At 46.9% G+C, this 21,718-nt stretch overlaps 1 protein-coding gene across 1 annotated transcript in view; it reads left to right on the top strand.

Moving 5' to 3' along the window:
• LOC102170015 (ectonucleotide pyrophosphatase/phosphodiesterase family member 7-like) overlaps positions 1-19,355 on the top strand; it is a 36,930-nt gene extending 17,575 nt beyond the window's left edge. Inside the window, exons 2-7 of the mRNA XM_013974709.2 lie at positions 1,895-1,964; positions 2,119-2,314; positions 11,498-12,124; positions 15,688-15,925; positions 17,297-17,420; positions 19,165-19,355. Of these exons, the coding sequence (XP_013830163.2) occupies positions 1,895-1,964; positions 2,119-2,314; positions 11,498-12,124; positions 15,688-15,925; positions 17,297-17,420; positions 19,165-19,219 (1,310 nt within the window). The 3' untranslated portion in view covers positions 19,220-19,355. The remainder of the gene's footprint in view (positions 1-1,894; positions 1,965-2,118; positions 2,315-11,497; positions 12,125-15,687; positions 15,926-17,296; positions 17,421-19,164) is intronic.

The following is a 21,718-nucleotide window of genomic DNA, read 5'->3' as shown; positions in this document are numbered from 1 at the left end:
GCCGACGCTAAGTCGGTTCAGTTGTGTCAGATTCTTTGCAACCCCATGGACTGTAACCCACCAGGCTCCTCTGTCCATGGGATTCTCCAGGCAAGAATACTGGAGTGGGTTGCCATGTCCTCCTCCAGGGGATCTTCCTGATCTGGGAGGAATTCGACCCTGGGATCAACTTCATGTCTCTTATCTCTCCTGCTTTGGCAGCCGGCTTCTTTACCACTGGTGTTTTATGTGAATTTTACCTGGGGGTAGGAGGAGCAGGGAGTTGCAATTAAACCTCGCAGGTTCCACCCCCAGCTCTGCCACATGACCTTGAACAAACTCTGTGCCTCCATTTCCAGCAAAGAGTGAAAGCGATATAATAGTTCCTACCTTGCAGGGCTATTGGGAGCTTCACATGAGCTAATGTTTCCAAAGTACTCGGAAAAAGTGTGTGTTGTATATGGCATTCTGAAGGAGATCAGGCCTGGGATTTCTTTGGAGAGAATGATGCTAAAGCTGAAACTCCAGTACTTTGGCCACCTCATGAGAAGAGTTGACTCATTGGAAAAGACTCTGATGCTGGGAGGGATTGGGGACAGAAGGAGAAGGGGACGACCAAGGATGAGATGGCTGGATGGCATCACTGACTCGATGGACATGAGTCTGAGTGAACTCCGGGAGTTGGTGATGGACAGGGAGGCCTGGCGTGCTGCGATTCATGGGGTCACAAAGAGTCGGACACGACTGAACGACTGAACTGAACTGAAGTGATATGGCTTAACGGTGAACGTGTGCCATGATTCCCTCACACGGACCCTACCCCTGTTACACATGCAAATCAAGGCTTTTTCACGAGCACACAGCAAGTTCAGAAGCCAAGTCAGGAGGGGAACTGAGCTCTCATGGATTCGAAGTCCATGCTCTTTACCTGTCAACTGTCTGACCTGATCCCTGACCAGGAATCTTGACACCTCCAGGCCCCAGTCCCTGGCAGCAGCACAACTTACTTCTGGTGACCCCACGCCTGGCTGGCTGTCAGGCCTGCCTGCAAGGCAGAAACAATAAAGCCACAACTGGTTTTGCTTCTTCCCCATTGAAAGCCTTGGCCTTGGCCACCCTAGGGGGACTTTACCCATCAGCAGTCTGGCAGTGACTCTGACCCAGCAGAGAGCATTTCCCTTCTCTGTGCTCAGGACCACAAGCCCCAGTCACAGCCTGTCTTTCTTAGTGTGGACATGGGAGGAATCATCACTGTCTTATGATCAGCAGGGTTACCCAGAGGCTTCATTGTCCCAGGAGGAGAGGGGCATGGACCCTCAGCTCTCCCCTTGAACCTTTCAGCTCCCCTTTAGACTGACCCTCACGTGCAGTCCCCTTTTCCCTGGTACAATGTAACAGCACAGGTTTTCTCCCCAGATCTTGTTCAGTCCCTATGTGTTCAACAACAACCTAGCCTACTCATATTCCCCAGTACCTGCCTTTCTCCCTTAAGCAGAGAGAAATAAGTCTGCCTCCATCTACTGACATGTCTAGAAACCCTTCCTGGGACTTCCCTGGTGGTTCAGTGGTTAAGACTCTGTGATTCCAATGCAGGGGGCATGGGTCCAATTCCTGGTCAGGAAACTAAGATCCCACATGCCATGTGGCCCCCCAAAAAAAAATTTTTTTTTTAACCAAAAAATTTAAATCCTTCCTGATTCCCTTGGTTCCCTCAAACAGCCAAGCCTGTGGGAACCCTGGGAGAAACCCTGGGATGTTTGCATGGACTCAAGCCCACTGGAGATTCCAGGTCATCACAAGCCGATGAGGAAAACCATCCCACAGGAAATGTCCCATTCCCAGACTTAGCTTCTGGACACAGAACAACCTGAGGAACTTGGCCTTCCTGTGCCCTGCTTCCCACCTTCCTCATCAGCTTCTGCAGCCAACACCAACTTCCCCCAGGACTGTGAGGTCTGTTCCAGGAAGCAGATCCAATCTGGCAGGTCTGAGATATAATGACCCTTCCTTCGTGGCTGCCAACGTTTGCACCTCAGAAAAACAAGTCTGAAGCCCATAGGGTCAGCCCTCAGATTAAGTAGGCCAACCGGAAGGATGTTGGGAGGGGCCATCTTAAGAACACGTGGACACCCCTGGCAGCAACATTCATAGAACTCACCAATACCTTCCCTCCTTTATTCATCCCCAAGGTCGCTGGATCGAAGATCACGGAGTCATTCACAACATGATGTTCAACACAGAGACACTCTGGAAGTACTCCTTCAAGACCACACAGAACAAGACTGAGTGGTGGGACAATGGCGTTCTCCCCCTCTGGATCACAGCCCAGAGACAGGTATCGCCAGAACCCCTGGGCTGACTTCCTGGGACGTCACCTCTCATTCCTAGGCGTGTTGTGGGGTGGGGGGTGGGGGTGTTAGAAACTGCGTGGTCTTCGGCAGGGACTTAACCTTTCTAAGCTCCTGTTTCCCTCAATGTGGCACAGGAATCATCATAATGTGCTCATTTAATGGAGCTGCTGTAAGGATTGAATACAATGTGTACTTTATGCATAGCTCAGCAAGTTTTAGCTGGTCCGGATGGATAAGTCCCCATGAGGGCAGAGTCGGCTCGATCTCAACTGTCCCTCCAGGGCTCATAGGGTCTGGACCCAGCCACTCTTTAATAAATATCTCTTCTCTTGCCTCTGGCTTAGGCATGAAAGCCCTTAGGAACGAAGCTGACCACTTAGTGCCTGAAAAGCTCTAATGAGAACATTCACTTGCAAGGAATAATATCCCAGCATCCCATTCACTATTGCTTCAAAAAGGCAAAAATCAGTTGTACTTTGAACTCCAAGCTCCAAGCCTATTGCCAGTTTTGTGTTTTCTCTGTGAGCTTCCAAAGTCATCACTTCAGAACAGATCCTTCTCCTCTTCCCTCAAGACACCAGCCTTGGCTCCAAGCTTCCCTGAGTCCTGACCCTTCCTCTCTGTGCTCCCCGCCCTCGCTGTGCATGCTACATGGCAAAGGGGTGTGACTGCAGCAGCTCAGAACACAGGCTGTGGACTCTGACTCCCAGAGCAGATCCAGCCAGCCCCACCCTTCTCCCGCAGCCTCACCTCGGGCAATGACCTCTGCTCTCTGCTTCATTTGCTCCCACCCTTGGAATGAGGGTTGTCAGACTTCGTGCTTCACAGGCTCATTGGGAGGATTAACTGTGATAACGCACGTGAGTTGCTTAGCGATCACTGCTCGAAATGATCAGTCACTGTCATGAATGGAAGCTGAGGCACTTTAGCAGGACTTCATCTGGTCACTAGAGCTTTAGGCCAAGACTACCCAACAGAACATTCTGTGATGATGGACATGTTCTATTCTGCATGGTCCAATATGAAAGCCACGAGCCACAGGCGGTAATTGAGCCCTTGAAATGTGGTGAGTAAGACTGAGGGACTGAATGTTTAGTTGTGTTTCATTTTCATTAGTTTCTATTTAAATCTAGATACTACACAGGTGGGACTCCCATAAGGGACAACACAGCTCTAGAAGAATCACAGGAGGCTGGCCATGACCCTTCTCTACCTCAGGTTCATTTTCTCCCCCTATTTGTTGTGCCCTAGCTCCCTTCCCTGGAGAAGGCAAGGGCACCCCACTCCAGTACTCTCGCCTGGAAAATCCCATGGACGGAGGAGCCTAGTGGGCTGCAGTCCATGGGGTCGCTAAGAGTCAGACACAACGAGCGACTTCACTTTCCCTTTTCACTTTCATGCACTGGAGAAGGAAATGGAAACCCACTCCAGTGTTCTTGCCTGGAGAATCCCAGGGACTGGGGAGTCTGGTGGGCTGCCGTCTATGGGGTCGCACAGAGTTGGACACGACTGAAGCGACTTAGCAGCAGCAGCAGCTTCCTTCCCCGATCTGTCACATTTAAAAATTTTGATGAATAGACCATGCAAATAAACTCTGTCCTTCTAATAAAAATAACATCCATAACACTCACTATGTGCCAGCAACTGATTTAAGTGCTTTACGTATATTAATTTATCACAACCCTGAAGTGGTGCTAAGGTTATGCCCCTTTAACAGATGAGTAAACTGAGGCACCAAGTGACATCATAACTTCTCAAAGTCACAAAACTAGTGAGAGGCAGGGCTGGGATTAGAACTCACTCTGGGTGCAGCAACTCTTTAACTCCATGACATAATATTTCTTCTGTGGCCAAAGCATTTAGTCATGGACTTCAGAGTGATGCCTATATCTGCCAGGCTGCTAAGAATGTCTGTAAAGCCCTGATTAATTCACAATTCAAAACCCAGAGCCTCTCTCGCTATAGAATTTGTTCACTGGCACGAGGCTTCTGGTGGCATTCTCCCTTCCTGGCACTTTCTTATGCATGGTTCTTGTCTCCTTGTCATTTATTTGCAGGACTTTTTTCCTCCTGCTCAATTCATAATCAGAGTGCTTTTCCTCTTTACTGAATTCATAAGTGGTTGTGCAAAATGAGGATCTGGTGCAGGGCCAGGCAGCTGACAACACACCACTCGTTTGGCAAGCAAATGTCAAGTTGGTGTATCTCATCCTGCCCAGGAAGGGCCATTCAGCCAACTCCCTGAGGAGCTGGCACAAAATCTCCTGTAATCAGAGCAAGCCTGTGGTCCCAGGGCAGCACCCCGCCCCTGCCGAAACAGGGTGACAGATGCCAGACGCCAAGGGGCGGGCACATTTGCATTGCCAGTGGGGTTGCAGGAAGGCGGCCCGCCCTGTATCCATCACTGGGAAAATCCATCCTTCTTCTGAGTCTCTTCCAGGCAGGCTCTGTAGATACTGATGCATTAACCTTTAATAGGACTAAAATGTTTTTCTTCAGTGACACTAACGCTGCCAGAGTCCATCAAGGTCCATAAGAATCAGCGTCTCTTGGCAGATGATGCCTATGAGATAGGATTCTCAGCCACCTTTGCATCCAGTCTCCACAGTCCATGAGTGTATCTTCACACCATCAGGACTTCCCTAACAGTCAGGCTATGAATGGAGAGGCTCCACTGAAAGCAAGTTGGGACTTTTTTTGGCCTGCACTAGGTCTCAGTTGCAGAGAAGGCAATGGCACCCCACTCCAGTACTCTTGCCTGGAAAATCCCATGGACGGAGGAGCCTGGTGGGCTGCAGTCCATGGGGTCACTAAGAGTCGGACACAACTGAGCAACTTCACTTTCCCTTTTCACTTTCATGCATTGGAGAAGGAGATGGCAACCCACTCCAGTGTTCTTGCCTGGAGAATCCCAGGGACAGGGGAGCCTGGTGGGCTGCCGTCTATGGGGTCGCACAGAGTCGGACACGACTGAAGCAACTTAGCAGCAGCAGCAGCAGGGTCTTAGTTGCAGCACACGTGATCTTCACTGCATGTGCAGGATCTGCTTTGAAGTATGCGGATCTTTAGTTGCAGCATGCTGGATCTAGCTCCCTGACCAGAGATCGAACCCAGGTCCTCCTGCACTGGGAACACAAAGTGTTAACCACTGGACCACCGGGGAAGTTCCAAAGAGCAGGCTGGAATTTCAAACAAGCTCCTGGGATAACTGAACCTGATCAACGACTAAGGTGTTTCACCAAGTTCAGAAGTCCTAATTCTCAGAGAAAGGCAGGCAGCTATGGATGGGAGACCCGGGAAAGTGAAAGTGTTAGTTACTCAGTCGTGTCCAACTCTTTGCAACCCCATGGCTGTAGTCCACCGGGCTCCTCTGTCCATGGGACTCTCCAGGCAAGGATACTGGAGTGGGTTGTCCTTCCATTCTCCAGGGGATCTTCCTGACCCAGGGATCGAACCCGGGTCTCCTGCATTGCAGGTGGATTCTTTACCACAGTGCCACCTGGGAAGCTATGAAAACCTAGGGGCATGTTTCTCCTCTTACGGAGGAGACAGAGAGTATTAAGTTGTGAAATGGTGTGGGTGAGATACTCATGTCTGCCAAGAGTCTGTAACTGTAGTAGGCTGCCACCAGGAGGGGATTTGGAGAGATGGTGGGGAGGGCAGCTAAGGTTCTCAGTGTCAGCCAGATCTCCTAGACAAAAGCTTCCAAACTTGGAAAAGCTGTGAGAAAGAGGGTGCCAGCAATTTTTGCTTAGAAGAGCATTAATAGAAACATAATGCATCCCAGTACTGGTACAAATTGTGTCTCCATCACGCATCATAAAGGTTCTAAGAATAATACTCCGACCTCCAAAAGGGCATGGGAGGGGGTAAAACACAGACTCTTGGCCCTCTCTATTCCTTCTGTTCAGTGACGCCTCCAGAACACAGAAGAGCAATGAAAACACTCAGAACCAACGTATGATTTCAAATATTGGATTGGTTAAAAAGTTTGTTCCGGTTTTTCCATAAGCTATTACAGAAAAACCCAAAATTTTTGGCCAGCCCAATACATGGAGTCCATATCTTTCCACTCAGTCATTCCCAAGAACGTGTAACTAACTCCTTTCCCTAAACCACTAAACATACTCTCCATCAAAGTACAATGGGATGAACACTTCAGGGGCCTTCCTAAAACCTATGCACCTTGGTGACATTAATGCTGTCCACTAAAAGAAGAGACAAGACAAAACACAAAACCAAACTGAAACTCTTTCACTAATGATTGGTTCTGAAGAGTTCTATAAAGTGTTTGTTGCTCAGTCGTATTCAGCTTTTTGCGACCCTATGGCCTATAGTCTGCCAGGTTCCTCTGTTCATAGAATTCTCTAGACAAGAATACTGGAGTGGGTAGCCATTTCCTTTTCCAGGGGATCTTCCCATCCCAGGGATGGAACCCAGGTCTCCTGCATTACAGGCAGATTCTTTACTGTCTGAGCCACCAGGGAAGCCCCGAAGAGTTCTGTAGATTCTATACAAAAGCCAACACTCAGGCTTTGCCCTAAGAAGTATCAACTATTGTTTTAAAGCAGCAGCTTAAGAGTAATAGCCACACTGATGCAATAGTACACTAAGGAAGAATAATGCACCTAATAAAACTAGCGATTTTCCAATTGCTATTGCTTCTGGAAACACTGATTATGCTAATTAAAGGGTAGAATAGTAAATACCCACTCTTTTGCATCCAATTAAGTGCTCAGATTGCTTCTCAGAAGTATTTGTTGAAAATAGCACTTTTGATTATCGTAGATCCCAAATAAACAGAGTCAAGTGTGTGTGTATGTATGTGTGTGTGTACACATGCTCACATATATTTTTCTCTCTGGAGCTCATTTCACAAAGCATCATAAATCCTAAAATTTCTATGGGACCAAGTGAGAAAAACCATAGCTTCCTAAGACTACAGCTTGGATACCTTTAAAGAAAGAATATGTGTTAAGAATATAGCACGAGAAAACAATTTCAAGTTGGGAACATCTGAGATGTAACAGGCAAATACCTAGGAACTTAACTAATATGCAGTGCTGCCTAAGTCCCTCACAATGTCAATGTCAGCTTATTCTAAATAATAAAATAGCCAAACTGTGTTCTACAAAATGTTAGAAGTTTCATCCTTCCAGTCAATCCATACTTGAGAGCAAAGTCAATTTACACTTAGAGTTAAACAAACTACCATTGCTAAAAACTGAGAATTATGTCTAATGCCAATCAAAAATGCAATAAATAAATATTAGGGGATTTGCAAGTTAAAGCAACCATAGAAACTCTATTATCAGAAAGGAAAATGTGTTACCTGTAGAGGTTACAAATAAGATACTAGAACCCAAAAGAGAAAGCATTTCTGAAACTATTTCCATAAGTTAATCAAGAGAGAAGGTGGGTTTCCTGCCCCTAAAAGGAGATGTGATTCCTGCATTCATTCAGCATGCTCTTAATCAGCAGTCAGCACTTAAGTCTGAACCAGGCCTGTCCTAGGTCCCAGGAAAAATGCACTCAACAAGAACAGCCACACTTTCTAGAGGAGGGAATTAGATAGTTTTCAAAGCAAGCAAATTAAGGTAATTTCAGGTTGGGGAAAGTGCTTTAGAGAAAATAAAACTGGATCCCAAAATAGGAAATGAATGCTGGAAGGCAGAAGGGACAATATTTCACCTACAGCTATGGACAGCAGAGTTTCGGGAACTGTGCAAAGCGCTTAGTGTTAGGACTTCTGTCTTGGGTCAAGCTTCCTAAAAGCAGAGCCTGAGGCAGGGACGTAGTGCACGTAACATATGGAGAGAGAGCTCTCAGGAGACGGGAGTAAGGAAAACTGACGTGGCAGGAGAAAGAGCTAAGTGAGATGTGCCCTCTGCTGGACACCAGCTTCAGCCTGATCCCCCAGGAAGCACAGGAACATGAATTGCACCCCCATGCTATCCCACCCTGAAGCCAGGGAGCTGGCTTTATGTCCTGCTGCCGGTCACTGGCCGTGGGCTCCTGAGGATAAAGGAGCAGTATAGGCTACCAACTCAGGTGAGGCAGGTCTGGCCACTTGGCAACGGGATTTTTCCAGAGCATGGAGGAACAGTGAGACATTAGCAGCTACCCTCACAGAAATTGATATGGGTGCACAGGCCCAATAAGGGGATCTGGATGGGGCCCCAACGGCCTCCCCTACAACCTCCAAATAGCTTACCTGTCTCTCTCTCTCAAACGGTACATGGTAAGTTTGGCATTACGCTTGGTTATACTTTTCTGCCCAGCCGTACGCCATGTAGCCATGACCCAGGTGCTAATACGCCACAGTTCTTCCCAGAATTTATTCCCTGTACCAAATTGACACCATTACATCGGCACCCTCTCTTGGCTCTCAGTTCAGTTCAGTTGCTCAGTCGTGTCCAACTCTTTGCGACCCCATGAATCGCAGCACGCCAGGCCTCCCTGTCCATCACCATCTCCCGGAGTTCACTCAGACTCACATCCATTGAATCAGTGATGCCATCCAGCCATCTCATCCTCAGTCGTCCCCTTCTCCTTCTGTCCCCAATCCCTCCCAGCATCAGAGTCTTTTCCAGTGAGTCAACTCTTCGCATGAGGCGGCCAAAGAACTGGAGTTTCAGCTTTAGCATCATTCACTCCAAAGAAATCCCAGGGCTGATCTCCTTCAGAATGGACTGGTTGGATCTCCTTGCAGTCCAAGGGACTCTCAAGAGTCTTCTCCAACACCACAGTTCAAAAGCATCAATTCTTCGGCGCTCAGCTTTCTTCACAGTCCAACTCTCACATCCATACATGACCACTGGAAAAACCATAGCCTTGACTAAACGGACCTTTGTTGGCAAAGTAATGTCTCTGCTTTTCAATATGCTATCTAGGTTGGTCACAACTTTTCTTCCAAACTTTTTAGTAGAGCTCTTGGCTCTACTAAAGCCATTGAACTGTAGAGAGTCTTTCAGAATATCCATGTCTTGGGTAATACAAGAAGAGTCACAGAACAGCCCTCAAGTTAACAGCCAAGAAGGAAAGTAGTTGCTCCCCAAATAAGCAGGTCAGTCATTTATGGAACCAGAAATGTATCAAGTGCCTAGTATGTGCCCAGTCCTGGTTGAGGAGCTGCTTTACAACAACATATTTAGTGAGATGGGTCCATCTTACTGTTAACTAGTTGGTGAGTGTACATAAAATTATTTTCTTTTCCTAACAATTTTACCAGGCTTTACCCAAAAAAATGTTTTTAAAACCTTTCTGCTGAGGAGCATTATCACTTGATATTTTCATGACTTTGAAATTACTTGTGTTGCTAACACAGCCTCATTTTCGGTCTGAAGACTCAGTTCCACTCATGGTAAAACCTTGATCTCAGATATGAGTCAAAGCTCTGATCCCCAGCACACTCCCTACCCCACCACAGACTCTCTGGTGGCCCCAGCTGCCTGGGAAAGAAGGAGCATGACCCATGGTCCACTCTCTCGAGCCCCCACCCCACCCCTCTTTCCCCGGTTTACCCACTGGAGACAAGGAGAGGGAAGAGACAAGCAGCTCTTCCCATGACGGCTTTGAAGGAGGCTTTGAAGCAGGCCAGGGCTCTTCTTCTGTTGGCTCTAATCTACTTCCCTGCCTGGTTTCCCACAGCGTGACAGACAGCGTGAAGGTGGCTGGGCCACTGACAACAGTTTCAAGGTCAAGCAGCAACCACAGGCCCTGGTCAGGCCTTGCAAGATTCAGCCACATGTCATGGATGACTCACCACCTTCCTCGGACGTTAGGAATCCCACGCTCCCTGTTGCAGCCATTCCTTCCATGACCAGAGGCTCCAACCTCAGCTTCCTTCTACAGACCCCAACCCTGGGGTCTACAGGCACATTTCAGTTCCACCTTCAGTGCCCCTCAGGAGACAGAAACTGGAGGAACTAATCATTGCCCCTCTTTACCTGACCGTGCGGTTGGGCCCAATGCTCTTTGTTCCTCACCAGGAAAGATGAAAGCTGAGCTCACTGAACGCTTACCCTTGTGCTCCATGTGCATTTAGTCCCCGCAACCACCCCACGAGGTGGCATTAACATCCCCACTTCACAGATGAGGAGACAGAGGTGGAGAGCATTTGGGTAACACACATCCAAATGAAAGAGAAAAGATAAACCCAGGCAATCCAGCAATAAGCACACCTTTACCTGCTCTGTTGCCTGCCTCTGGGTCCGGCATCAAGCAGACATCGGCACAGGGAATAAAATGACAGCCTCCGCTTTTGCAAACACCCCAAAGTCTATAAGCATTAGAGATGGGAACAGCTAGGCAGAGTCTTTCATCTCTAACAGCCCCAGAGCGAGTCCCCAGGTCTCATCTCATTGGCTCTGGCTGGGACACGGGCCCAAGGCTCAACCAACTGCTGTGGCCAGGAGACACAGTGTCCCCTGACTGGCCAGCCCAGAGCCACACCCCACCTCTGGAGCCTAATGTGGAACCAACATACCCTAAACCAGACATGGAGCAAGAGCAGGGAGGAGAGCCTCCAGGGGATGTCAGATGCTCCGTCTGTCAAACCTGCAGACGGAGTGGGCGCTGGGCAGGCAAACATACTGACTGTCCACTGCACACACTGGACACGCTGGGGAAGGCTTGTGGTGGCTTGTTAGGTCTAGAGACAATGAAAAGAGCGCCTGCCAAGTGCCCACAATGCCCGACACTCTATCTTAAAGCTACCTGGATTAATCCTCAAGAAAGTCCCATCAGCTTCTTGGCATTTTACAGGTAGAAACACTGAAACGCTACGAGATTAAAGAACTCACTCACCATCGCCAGTTTAGAAAGTACCATTTCTCCCCCAATCTAAGGAACTTTTTTATTTTTCATTTTGCCATCCCAAATTGGAACACATCTTCTGGTCACTGAAGTGTCAGCAGTTTCACTGGCAGCATTTTTATTCGCAGAAGTGCATGAAATAAGGGCACATCTCCCAGTTATCAGTGTTTTAGATTCCAGGAGATCCTGGTAATGCCAGGAATGAAGCCCAGTCCCATCTGCCTCCAAAGCCCACATGTTTTCTATGCATGTTTCTGGACTGGGGCAGGGCTGCCGACAAGCTGGGCTTTGCACATGATGAGAAAGACAGAAGAAACGGCTCTAACAGGCTTTTATTCTTGCACTTGCAGGGGAGGAAAACAGCGTCATTCCACTATCCCGGGGGAGGCGCCAAGTACCAAGGGGAGGCTGTCCAGCGGTCCCTGGTGGAGTCGTACACCCACCCCAATGGCAACGAGACGGAGTGGAGACAGAACATTGACATTGTCATGAACTGGTTCACCAAGGAAGACTTTGACTTCGTGACCCTGTACTATGGAGAGCCGGATAACGTGGGACACCTCTACGGACCTGACACAGAGAAGAGGAGGGCAATGATTCAGCAAATCGACAGAACCATCGGGTATCTGTTGGAAGCCATTGGGAGGCACAGCTTGACTGAGCACCTCAATGTCATCATCACGTCAGACCACGGCATGACCACCATGAAAAAGAAACCCAACATCACCGAGATCCTCCTGAGCAACTACATCAGCTTCAAGGACTTGGTCCAGTTTGACATTGTGGACTATGGTGGCTTTGGGATGCTCCTGCCCAAACCGGGGCAAGAGGAAGCCGTTTACCAAGCGCTGAAGAACGCTCATCCTCACCTCAATGTCTACAAGAAGGAGGAATTTCCAGAACGCTTCCATTTTGCCAAACATGAGCGGGTCCTGCCGATCGTGATGTACGCCGACTCTGGTTATAGCATCAGCGGGGTGAGTGGATTCTAAACCAGAGTCCGTCTTGGGTGTGGAAGGCAGCCAGTAGGGAAGGACTGTTCTGAAAAAAATTAAAACATAAGGGCATGCATGATGAGTTAGTAGTAACCCACTAACCCAGCTCCCCACATCCCACCCTACCCACCCTGCTCCATGTTACCATTATGCAACGATAATGACATATATCTCTGACCAAGGTTGTGTCTAGGGCTGTGTTAAAAATTTAACATGAGTTATTTCATGTTTGGGCTTCCCTGGTTGCTCAATGATCTACCTCAATGCAGGTATTATAGGAGATGTGGGTTTGATCCCTGGGTTAGGAAGATCCCCTGGAGGAGGAAATGGCAACCTACTTCAGTATTCTTGCCTGAAGAATCCCATGGACAGAGGAGCCTGGCAGGCTATAGTCCATAGGATCATAAAGAGTCAGAAACAACTGAGCGACTGAGCACACACACACACACATTTTATTTTTGTTTTCCTAACAACCCTAAAGGTTGATTCTCTTATCTTCCCTTTGTAATGAGGAAGAAACCAAAGCTGGAGAGGAGTGATTTGGTATCAGAAATGTAAGGCTGATGTACAAACCCAAGCCTATGTGTTGGATCAACAAGAGATTAACACCCCTCCCTCCCCCGCAAAAAACACCTTCTAGTTCCTATTTGCATATAGTCAAAAGAAAAAAGGCAATCCTAATCACATAAAAATTTATACACAGATGCCCATGGCAGCATTATTCATAATAAACAAAAAGTGGAAACAACCAAAATGCCCATCAGCTGATGAATGGATAAACAAAACAGGGTCTAGCCATACAGTGGAATACTATGTAGCCATTAAAAGGAACTGAAGTACTGAAATACATTATCATTTGAATGAACCTTGAGAACATAAGGCTCAGTGAAAGAAGTCAGATAAGAGAGACTACATACTGTATGATTCCATTTAAATGAAATGTCCAGGATACACAAATCTATAGATATGGAGCATAGATTGGTGGTTGTCTAGGACCAGAGGAAGTTGTAGGGAGATTGGGGAGTAACTGCTGAAGGGTATAGGCTGTCTTTTTGGGGTGATGGAAGTGTTCTAAAATTGATTGTGATGATAGTTTCACAACTCTGTGAATACACTAGATACCATTGAATCGTATACTTTAAATGAATACATTGCATTGTATATGAATTATATCTCAACACAGCTGTTATGAAAAGAAAGAAGTCTAAAGAAGAAAATACCAAAATCATTGCTAATTGTGAGACATACATGAGGTCTTTTTTTTAAAACTACCAACCAGTAATTCATGACAGAACAAAGTTTCAGTGATGTTTCAATATCACATGACAGAAGACTGTCTCAGGTACAACCTGAAGAATCCTTGTCTAAGGCTATGAACAGAAGCCAAACATCATAATTACATTTGCAATCTGTATACTTTTAGGTTGCTGAAAGTCCAGAGTATAACAGGTCTGGGAAAGCTCATAAGGTTATTGTTTAATATTGGTGGAAACATTTACAGTAAAATGCAAAACTTAACTGGTATTTTGCAAGCTCCCACGTGGCCGGGGGCAAAGGCCCTGCCAAGAAGTTTCCATAGCACTGACCTCTTTGTAAACCTGGTTAATGATGTCACAGTTTGAGAGGGATGATAAGACATTTAATTGGACAGTCATATTCCCAGCATGACCAACCAGATAGTTTAAGGGATGGGATGCAGTGATCAGTTTAATCTTCTGGCAAACTGTCTGTTAGACCGAAAATCTTTTGTGTCTCAATGCTCTAATTGAGTCCACTGCTCATATTCCCACCCACCTGCCTGCCTTGATGTACAGAGCAGAGCGGGTGTGACTCTTCTCTCTTAGGATTAGGGAGCTTGCAAAGAACATGAAGGCATTACTGGGATCACTTAACTGTTATTAACAGGCTGCCCCATGGCATCAAGTTCTTCCCAGGTGGCACAGTGGTAAAGAATCCGCCTGCCAATGCAGGAGACACAAGACATGGATTTGATCCCTGGGTGGGGAAGATCCCCTGGAGTAGGAAATGGCAACCCTGCTCCAGTATTCTTGCCTGGGGAATCCCATGGACAGAGGTGCCTGGAAGGCTACAGTCCATGGGGTTGCAGAGCTGGACATAACTGAGTGACTGAGCACAAGAGCACAGCATGGCCTCAAATGCCTTTGGACTGGTTTCTTTAGCCAGGTGAGGGAGCCTGAGCTGAGCAGACAGGCTCAAGACTATGAGACCAACTTTTCAATACCCAGAGATCACATGTCTGACATGCCAGAGTATCTGTTGGTCCCAAGAAAATAAGAAAATATAAACAGTGCTGTGGTGTGACTGATGTTACCTTGAAAAGGGGTCAGACAAAAGTCTATCTAGTACTCATTAAACAATTACCTACAGTCCTGATACCCTCCTCTTTAATCCTTCTCTCCCCACCTCCCACAAAAAAAAAATATATGCAATTTTGTGCCATAAGAAACAACATACTTGGGGACTTTCCTGTTGGTTCACTGGCTAAGACTCTGAGTTCCCGATGCAGGGGCCCAAAATCAATCCTTGACCCCACAAGCCCCAACTAGGAGTGTGCCACAACTAAGACCTGGCGAAGCCAAACAAATAAATAAATATTTCTGAAAAAGAAAATAAATGCTCCTAGCTCTAGACCCAGTCTGGGTTCAAATACCTACTCCAACATTGGCTACTACATGACTCAGGGTAGGTTATTCATCTGTAAAATGGCAGTGATGAGGATAGAGCCTTCACTTTATAAAACATTCAGAACAATTCTTGGTGCACAGCGAGCCCTCTATGTTTGCACCTATCAGGACCATCAGTATTACTATCTTATTACTGTTTCTACTGCTGCTACTGCTAAGTCACGTCGGTCGTATCCGACTCTGTGAGACCCCATAGACAGCAGCCCACCAGGCTCCTCCATCCCTGGGATTCTCCAGGCAAGAATACTGGAGTGGGTTGCCATTTCTTTCTCCAATGCATGAAAGTGGAAAGAGAAAAGGAAGTCGCTCAGTCTGTCCGACTCCTAGCGACCCCATGGACTGCAGCCCACCAGGCTCCTCCGTCCATGGGATTCTCCAGGCAAGAGTACTGGAGTGGGGTGCCATTGCCTTCTCCTTTACTGTTTCTAACAGGTGTGCTTTTCTTTGAAAAAGAAAGTGTTAGTCACTCAGTAGTGTCTGACTCCTTGTGACCCCACACAGCAGGCTCCTCTGTCCACAGAATTCTCCAGGCAAGAATACTGGAGTGGGTTGCCATTTCCCACTCCAGGGTATCTTCCTGACCCAGGGACTGAACCCAGGAATCCCAAATTGTGGGCAGCTTCTTTACCATCTGAGCCACCAGGGCAGTTGTGAGCTTTATTCTCTTCCTTACAGATTTTCCATTCCCGCTCCTCTGCCACTGCAGAGAGCAATGTCCTTCCTTGTCATTTAAACACTCAAAGATTTCCTGGATCTAACAACTATGGAATTAACTAAGGGGCAATCTTCTTTCAGAGGACTGGAATCTTAAATGACTGTTTCGTTGTTATTATTTTTCAGCGAATTATACTATATTTCAACAAAGGAGATCATGGTTTTGATAATGTCTACATGGACATGAAGACTATATTCAGAGCTTTTGGGCCTGATTTCAAGAAGAATCACCTGGCTGAGCCTTTTGACAGCATCCACATCTACCCCCTCATGTGTAAGCTCCTGGGGGTTACCCCTGAGCCCCACAATGGCTCCCTGGCAGTCACCCAGGAAATGCTGGTAGACACTTACGACCAGCAAACAGGTGAGACACAAAAGCCACCACCAAGAGATTGGTAGTGTGGCCTGTTCTGTCCTGAGATAGAGAAGATTCAAAAAGGGGTTTTCTGAATGGGGGAAATATCAAGCAGAACAATCCTGTTTCCTGGCAGCTTCAGTGCCCCCAGCACAAGATTATCATCAGCAGCTGTGAACAGGTAGCAGATGAAGGAGGAAATCCCTCGCTGTGTTGGTGACATTTTATACAGTGCCTACGGGGCAAAAAGGAAGGCTCTCCATAAAGGAAATCAGGCAATAATCCTTCTGAGCCTCAGAAAGCATGTAGAGTCTGCCCCTCAGATGCCCCTTGTAGATTCGGAAAAGCGGCCTTCCTTCAGCAACTCTGTGCATGCTGGTACCCAGAGGAAAGCTGCTCACAGGAGAGGAACAAGCTTTAGTGCTCTTCTCATGGCTAGAAATGGGGGCAGGGGTTCCTATAAATGAGGTTGAGAATCCTTAAGACTTCAAAAAACTAAATCTCAGTGATATAAAGGAAGAAAGGAAGCAGCTCTGGGAATTCGGCTGTTTACAAACACTCCCCAGCATTTCTTCTGTGGGGAGACTTAGTGCCCAGTGATTTATCAGATGCTTAGAGCAACCACACTCAATCGAAATGGAATACAAGGAACAGCTCCCTGCACTCTTTCCTTCCACCAAGCCACTACCCACATCTTCCCTGGTGGCTCAGACGGTAAAGAATCTGCCCGATGCGGGAGACCTGGGTTTGGTTCCTGGGCTGGGAAGATCCCCTGGAGAAGGAAATAGTTACCCGCTACAGTATTCTTGCCTGGAGAATACCATGGACAGAGAAGCCTTGCAGACTACAGTCCATGGGGGTCACAGAGTCGGGGACACAACTGAGCAACTTGAAACTAGACCCACAATCTTCATGTGAATTTACTATAAACAGGATGTTCTGCAGAAAACTAAATGAATGACAATTCTCTAAGTTATTGAGAATTTCTTTTTAAGTTTTAGAGTTTTGCTACAACTCTTTGGCCCTTACACCTGCCTCATATGTAATCCTGGGAGCCTGGGGTGAGGTGTATTTGATCATCCGTTATTGATAAGCAGGACATCCCACCAACTGATTTTCAGCAAATTGGCTTTTAGCAAATCGGTCATTTGGCAAAGTGGTCGTTAGGCAAATGGGTCATTTGGCGAATAGGTCATTTAGTAAATCGGCTTTCAATGACTTGTCCTATGAGATTTCTCTACAGTGAGCACTTTCTTGGGTTAAATGTACATTTCATTTCCATAATTAATATTCACCAGTGCCTGGATAGGAAACTTCCCAGAGACCCAGGAGCAGCCTCTTAATCAGATCATTTAAAACTATCTGATTTTTTATTAACAGGAGCAGAGATGAAGAGGGCATCTGCTCTCCAAAACACAGCAATCGGTCTCACAGTTGTCACAGGAGTCCTTGTGGTTCTGTTTGTCGCTAGTGTGACATTCACAGTCTTTTGTCGGAAAAAGATGTGAGTAGTCTGAGAGTTTTCTGTGGTTGATCAGTGTACACTGTAATAACCCATTTCAACCACTTTCTGAGTGTGTCAGGGTCCAGCACTTTGAGGACCCAACAACCAGGGATATCTTTGTGAACTTGCAGTCTGGGCAGTGGTACAGGGACCAGGACTCAGAAGAGCCCCCAGCTTGGTTTGATCTCAAAAATCTTGATTTTTAACAAAGACTCCATTTTCATTTTGCACTGGGCGCCAAAAACTATGTTCCAGTTGCATTCGTTTCCCAGGACTGCCATAACAAAGCACCACATACTGGAGTGCCTTACAACAATAGAAACTTGTCTTGTGGAACTGGAGGCTAGAAGTCCGAGATCAAGATATTCACTTGATCCCTCTGAAATGTGTAGGGGAGAAGTCTTCCTGGCTTCTACTAGCTCCTGTTGGTTGCCAGCAATCCTTGGCATTCCTTGGCTTGTAGACACAATCTCTGCATCCACCATCACATGGCCAACTTCTCTCTGAATCTGTCTTCATATGCCATTCTCTCTTAAAAGGATGCCAATCATGGAATTCACAGCCACTTGTATTCCAGTATGATCTCCTAACTTAATTACACCTGCAGAGACCCTATTTCCAAATGAGGTCACATTCCTAAGTACCAAGGGTCATGACTTCCAATACATCCTTTCAGGGGAACACAGTTCAACCCATAACACTGGTCCTGCCATCAATAAAAGCACTCGATGGCCCTGGTACACTGCTTTCTACATCTCCATAGTTACATCCCATGTGACACTCAATCCTGACCATGCCTCTGCTTTCAAAGAGCTCCTGTCTCAACAGTGTGGAGGCTTCCTGAACACCATAAACAGCCTAAGGAAAGTCAGAACTTTACTTAACCTTAACTCCATTACAAAGCCCACATTTAATGTAATTTATATTTGAACTATAAAATTTTCCTATAAGTTGAAACATGACCTATAAAAGTCTCTATACCCTGAAGCAACATTTTAGAAAGAAATCAATTGGTCCTCTTCTGCAGAAACCATTAGCCATAGAAGAGAGAAAGGAAAAACCTCAAGGTACTGATTGAATGGCCATTCCCACAGCATAATTTCTAAAAGATAACCATTTCATATAGTTAAAATGTATTGGTTTTTCATCATCCACCATCACCATCATCATTATTAAAGAAAGTCTCAAATCCAGAAGTTGAATCTTTACTATAGTGTATGCATATATGCATGTCTTCTGCCACTGAAAGGACTGTTTAGATATACCCTAAAGCTTCTCTCCACATCAATACCACTGGAATTTTCACTTTCTATGTTCAATAGCAGACCTAATCTTCACTAACACCTCTACACACCACATCTGTGAGGTCCATAGGCCATTAAAAATCCCTTCAGTGCCTTGATCCTTCCAAGCTCAGGTGTGAGATATATTACCTATGACCTTTGTCCCTCCCAAAAGCCCACAGACAAAGATACAGGTATCGTCTGTGTGCAGGTCAGTGGTGTGGCCCACTCAGGGGCCTTCCACAATCTGCCTCCCATCTATGGTGTCAGGGAGGCTAGACAAGCCTAGATTTATTAATATCTTAGTATAACATCATGCAGCATCACTTACTCTGGTATTGACGCTGTATGACCTTTGGTTCCTCAGAGGAAAGATAATTAACAGCTATTATGTGTGTTAATAGAAATCTTGGTATTCATGAGTTTGACCCATTCCCATTGGTTTCCACTCTCCACTGCAGGCAGAGAGCTGACCAAAACAGCACAAGTGAGCCAGTACGCATGACCGGGCTCTAACATCGTTCCTTCAGGACCAAGATCCAATCATCTTACATCAGATGTTTCTACCCCAGGATGCTGTAACTCAGGATTTATGCAATGTCTCAGACTCAGAAACCTTTAATTCCTTGTAAAAACACAGTGATAACCACAGTTCACACTCTTTACTTCAATCAATTGTTGATGGAATAAAACAATTTTTGTCAGATCCTGTGCTCACATGGTTCTTGTAGAAGAACATATGAGGGAACAAACGCATTCAATTAGAATTAATTTTCCTCTCTTGTTCTCATAGCTGAGCAGGGCTCAAGTGTTTCTCATCTGAAAGGGGTAATAAGACTCATCTGTCCCCATCAACTGCATTGTGCAAGTATATTTAACAAATTAGCTCCCAAGATGCTTCCAAATAGTTATTTCAAGAGATTTATGAAGGTAAACTTATTAGATTCTGAACACAGTTCAAACTCCAGGGGCAGCACCAGTGCCTTTCACTGTCCTGCTTTTCACTCAAGACATAATAAGGTCAGATGGAAGTAACTTTTTTTCTTTTCTTCCCCATTCCCACCTGTGTACCATTCTGACTCTTCTTCCAGATTCCTTTCCCTGCAAAGTCAAAGTTCCCACTGTAAGCCCCCATAGTTCCATGTGCTCACTGGCACTGTATATATTGCCATTGTGCTTCTATATTTATTTGTGTGATAATTAGTTCAATACCTATTTCCCCCATGAAACCCTGAGCCCCTGGAGGGCAGGGAACCACTCCTGGTTCTTCTCACTGTTGCATCCTCAGTGCCTGATAGTACCAGGCACATGAGGTGAGGTATTAGTTGCTCAGTCATGTCCGACTCTTTGAGACACCATGGACTATAGCCTGCCAGGCTCTTCTGTTCATGGAATTCTCCAGGCAAGAATAATGGAGTGGGCTGCCATTCCCTTCTCCAAGGGATCTTCCCAACCCAGGAATCGAACCTGGGTCTCCTGCATGGTAGGCAGATTCTTTACTACTGAACCACCAGGGAAGCCCTACCAGGAACGTAGTTTATGCTTAAAAAGTATTTGGTGAATTCAAGACTCTGTGGGTTAGAGACAGATCCTAATTGGGGTCTCAGGGAGCAAGGGTTCCTATCTGTGTTGGGAGAAATCAGTGTAATCAGAGTAATCATGGTTAAACCCATCACACCTATAGCCTGCCTCCACTGTTCAAGTTCATTTTATTTGATGCTACAAATGATTTTCACGTACCCCCAAGCCTAAACAATAAAATGTTCACCCAGGTTGTTTTCCAGGAAGTTGGAGTCAGCTGTGTCTAGCTCAAGCCAGGTAAGACTGATTAGGACCACCAACCCTCCAACTGGGCATGGGGGAGCTTGGTGATCTTTGACGTCAGAGGGTCAAAAACTCCACCATCAGAACCTGCTATTTTTTGAACAATGGTCTTATGAAGAAGCCTATAGTTCAGTTGCACTTGCATGAAACAACTATGACCTCACCTTTTACTTATTTCCAATCACCTCACTACACGCCCACCTTGGTGCCAAACCACCCTGCTTCTTTGGTCCATAAACACCCCACAGCCCCTCCCCTGCCCATCCACAGGGAGGCAGATTTGAGGTTTGTTTCCTCGTATCGAGTTGCTGCCTCATGAATAAATCCCTTCTCTGCCTCAAATCTCAGCGTCTGGCAAATGAGTCTGGTTGGGTAATGAGGTGAGCCTCCTAGCTGCACCCAGGGCCTCCTCATCCCTCTCCCGCCCTCAGAAATATGGCCTGCCCACGGTTCCCACAGCAGAAGTTGTTTCAGGAATGCAGCCTTGAGAGAGCAAGGCGCTGAGGAGACGCTGGACCACGTGCTGACTGGACCCTGTGAAGGCCTCCACATACACTGTTAGGGTTCTGTCAGGAGGCTGTGGGGGTCTATTCACCTTGGGTGCCCAACACAAGCCTCTTAAGCAAGCTCCCTCACGTATTAAAACCGCCACCCACCAACCTGGAGGGGCCTGCTGTCCTCTTCGGTCTCTCCTAGCCCTCCGTGTACGGGGCAGGGCTGAGGTAAATGTGCAAACCAACACCTTTATTTACCTCAGCGCCCTTGGCCTAGGAGAAGAAAGGGCAGCGTCGGCCTGAGCCCACAGGCCCTGAGGCGACCCTCGCACCCGAGGCTGAGCTTGAGGCCGAAGTCCCAGAGGAGTCGGGGGAGGGATAAGATAAGGCTCAAGGGACGACGCTTCTGCCGTAGGGCCTTGCCAAAAAGACTGTCGGAAAAGTGCTGGAACAACGAGAAGGATTACCTGGCCCTCGGCTAGACTGAACGCTCTCCCGGGAAGCCCTCGCTGCCCCGCCCAGCGAAACTTGGCACTAAATTCTGACTCCGCCCCACCGAAGCCATGGCCCCGCCCCTTCTGCCGTGGCCCCACCTCCAGGCCCAGAGCCCGCATCCAATTTCCCCTCGACGCCCCGCCCACCACATCACGAACCACCGGCTGAAGTGCACCGCCTCCTGAACAGGTTCCTTCCTTAA

The sequence above is a fragment of the Capra hircus genome, chromosome 25 (assembly GCF_001704415.2).
Source record: "Capra hircus breed San Clemente chromosome 25, ASM170441v1, whole genome shotgun sequence".
Lineage (NCBI taxonomy): Eukaryota > Metazoa > Chordata > Mammalia > Artiodactyla > Bovidae > Capra > Capra hircus.
The sequence above is the reverse complement of the archived record's forward strand: the minus strand, read 5'-3'. Positions and strand labels throughout refer to the sequence as shown.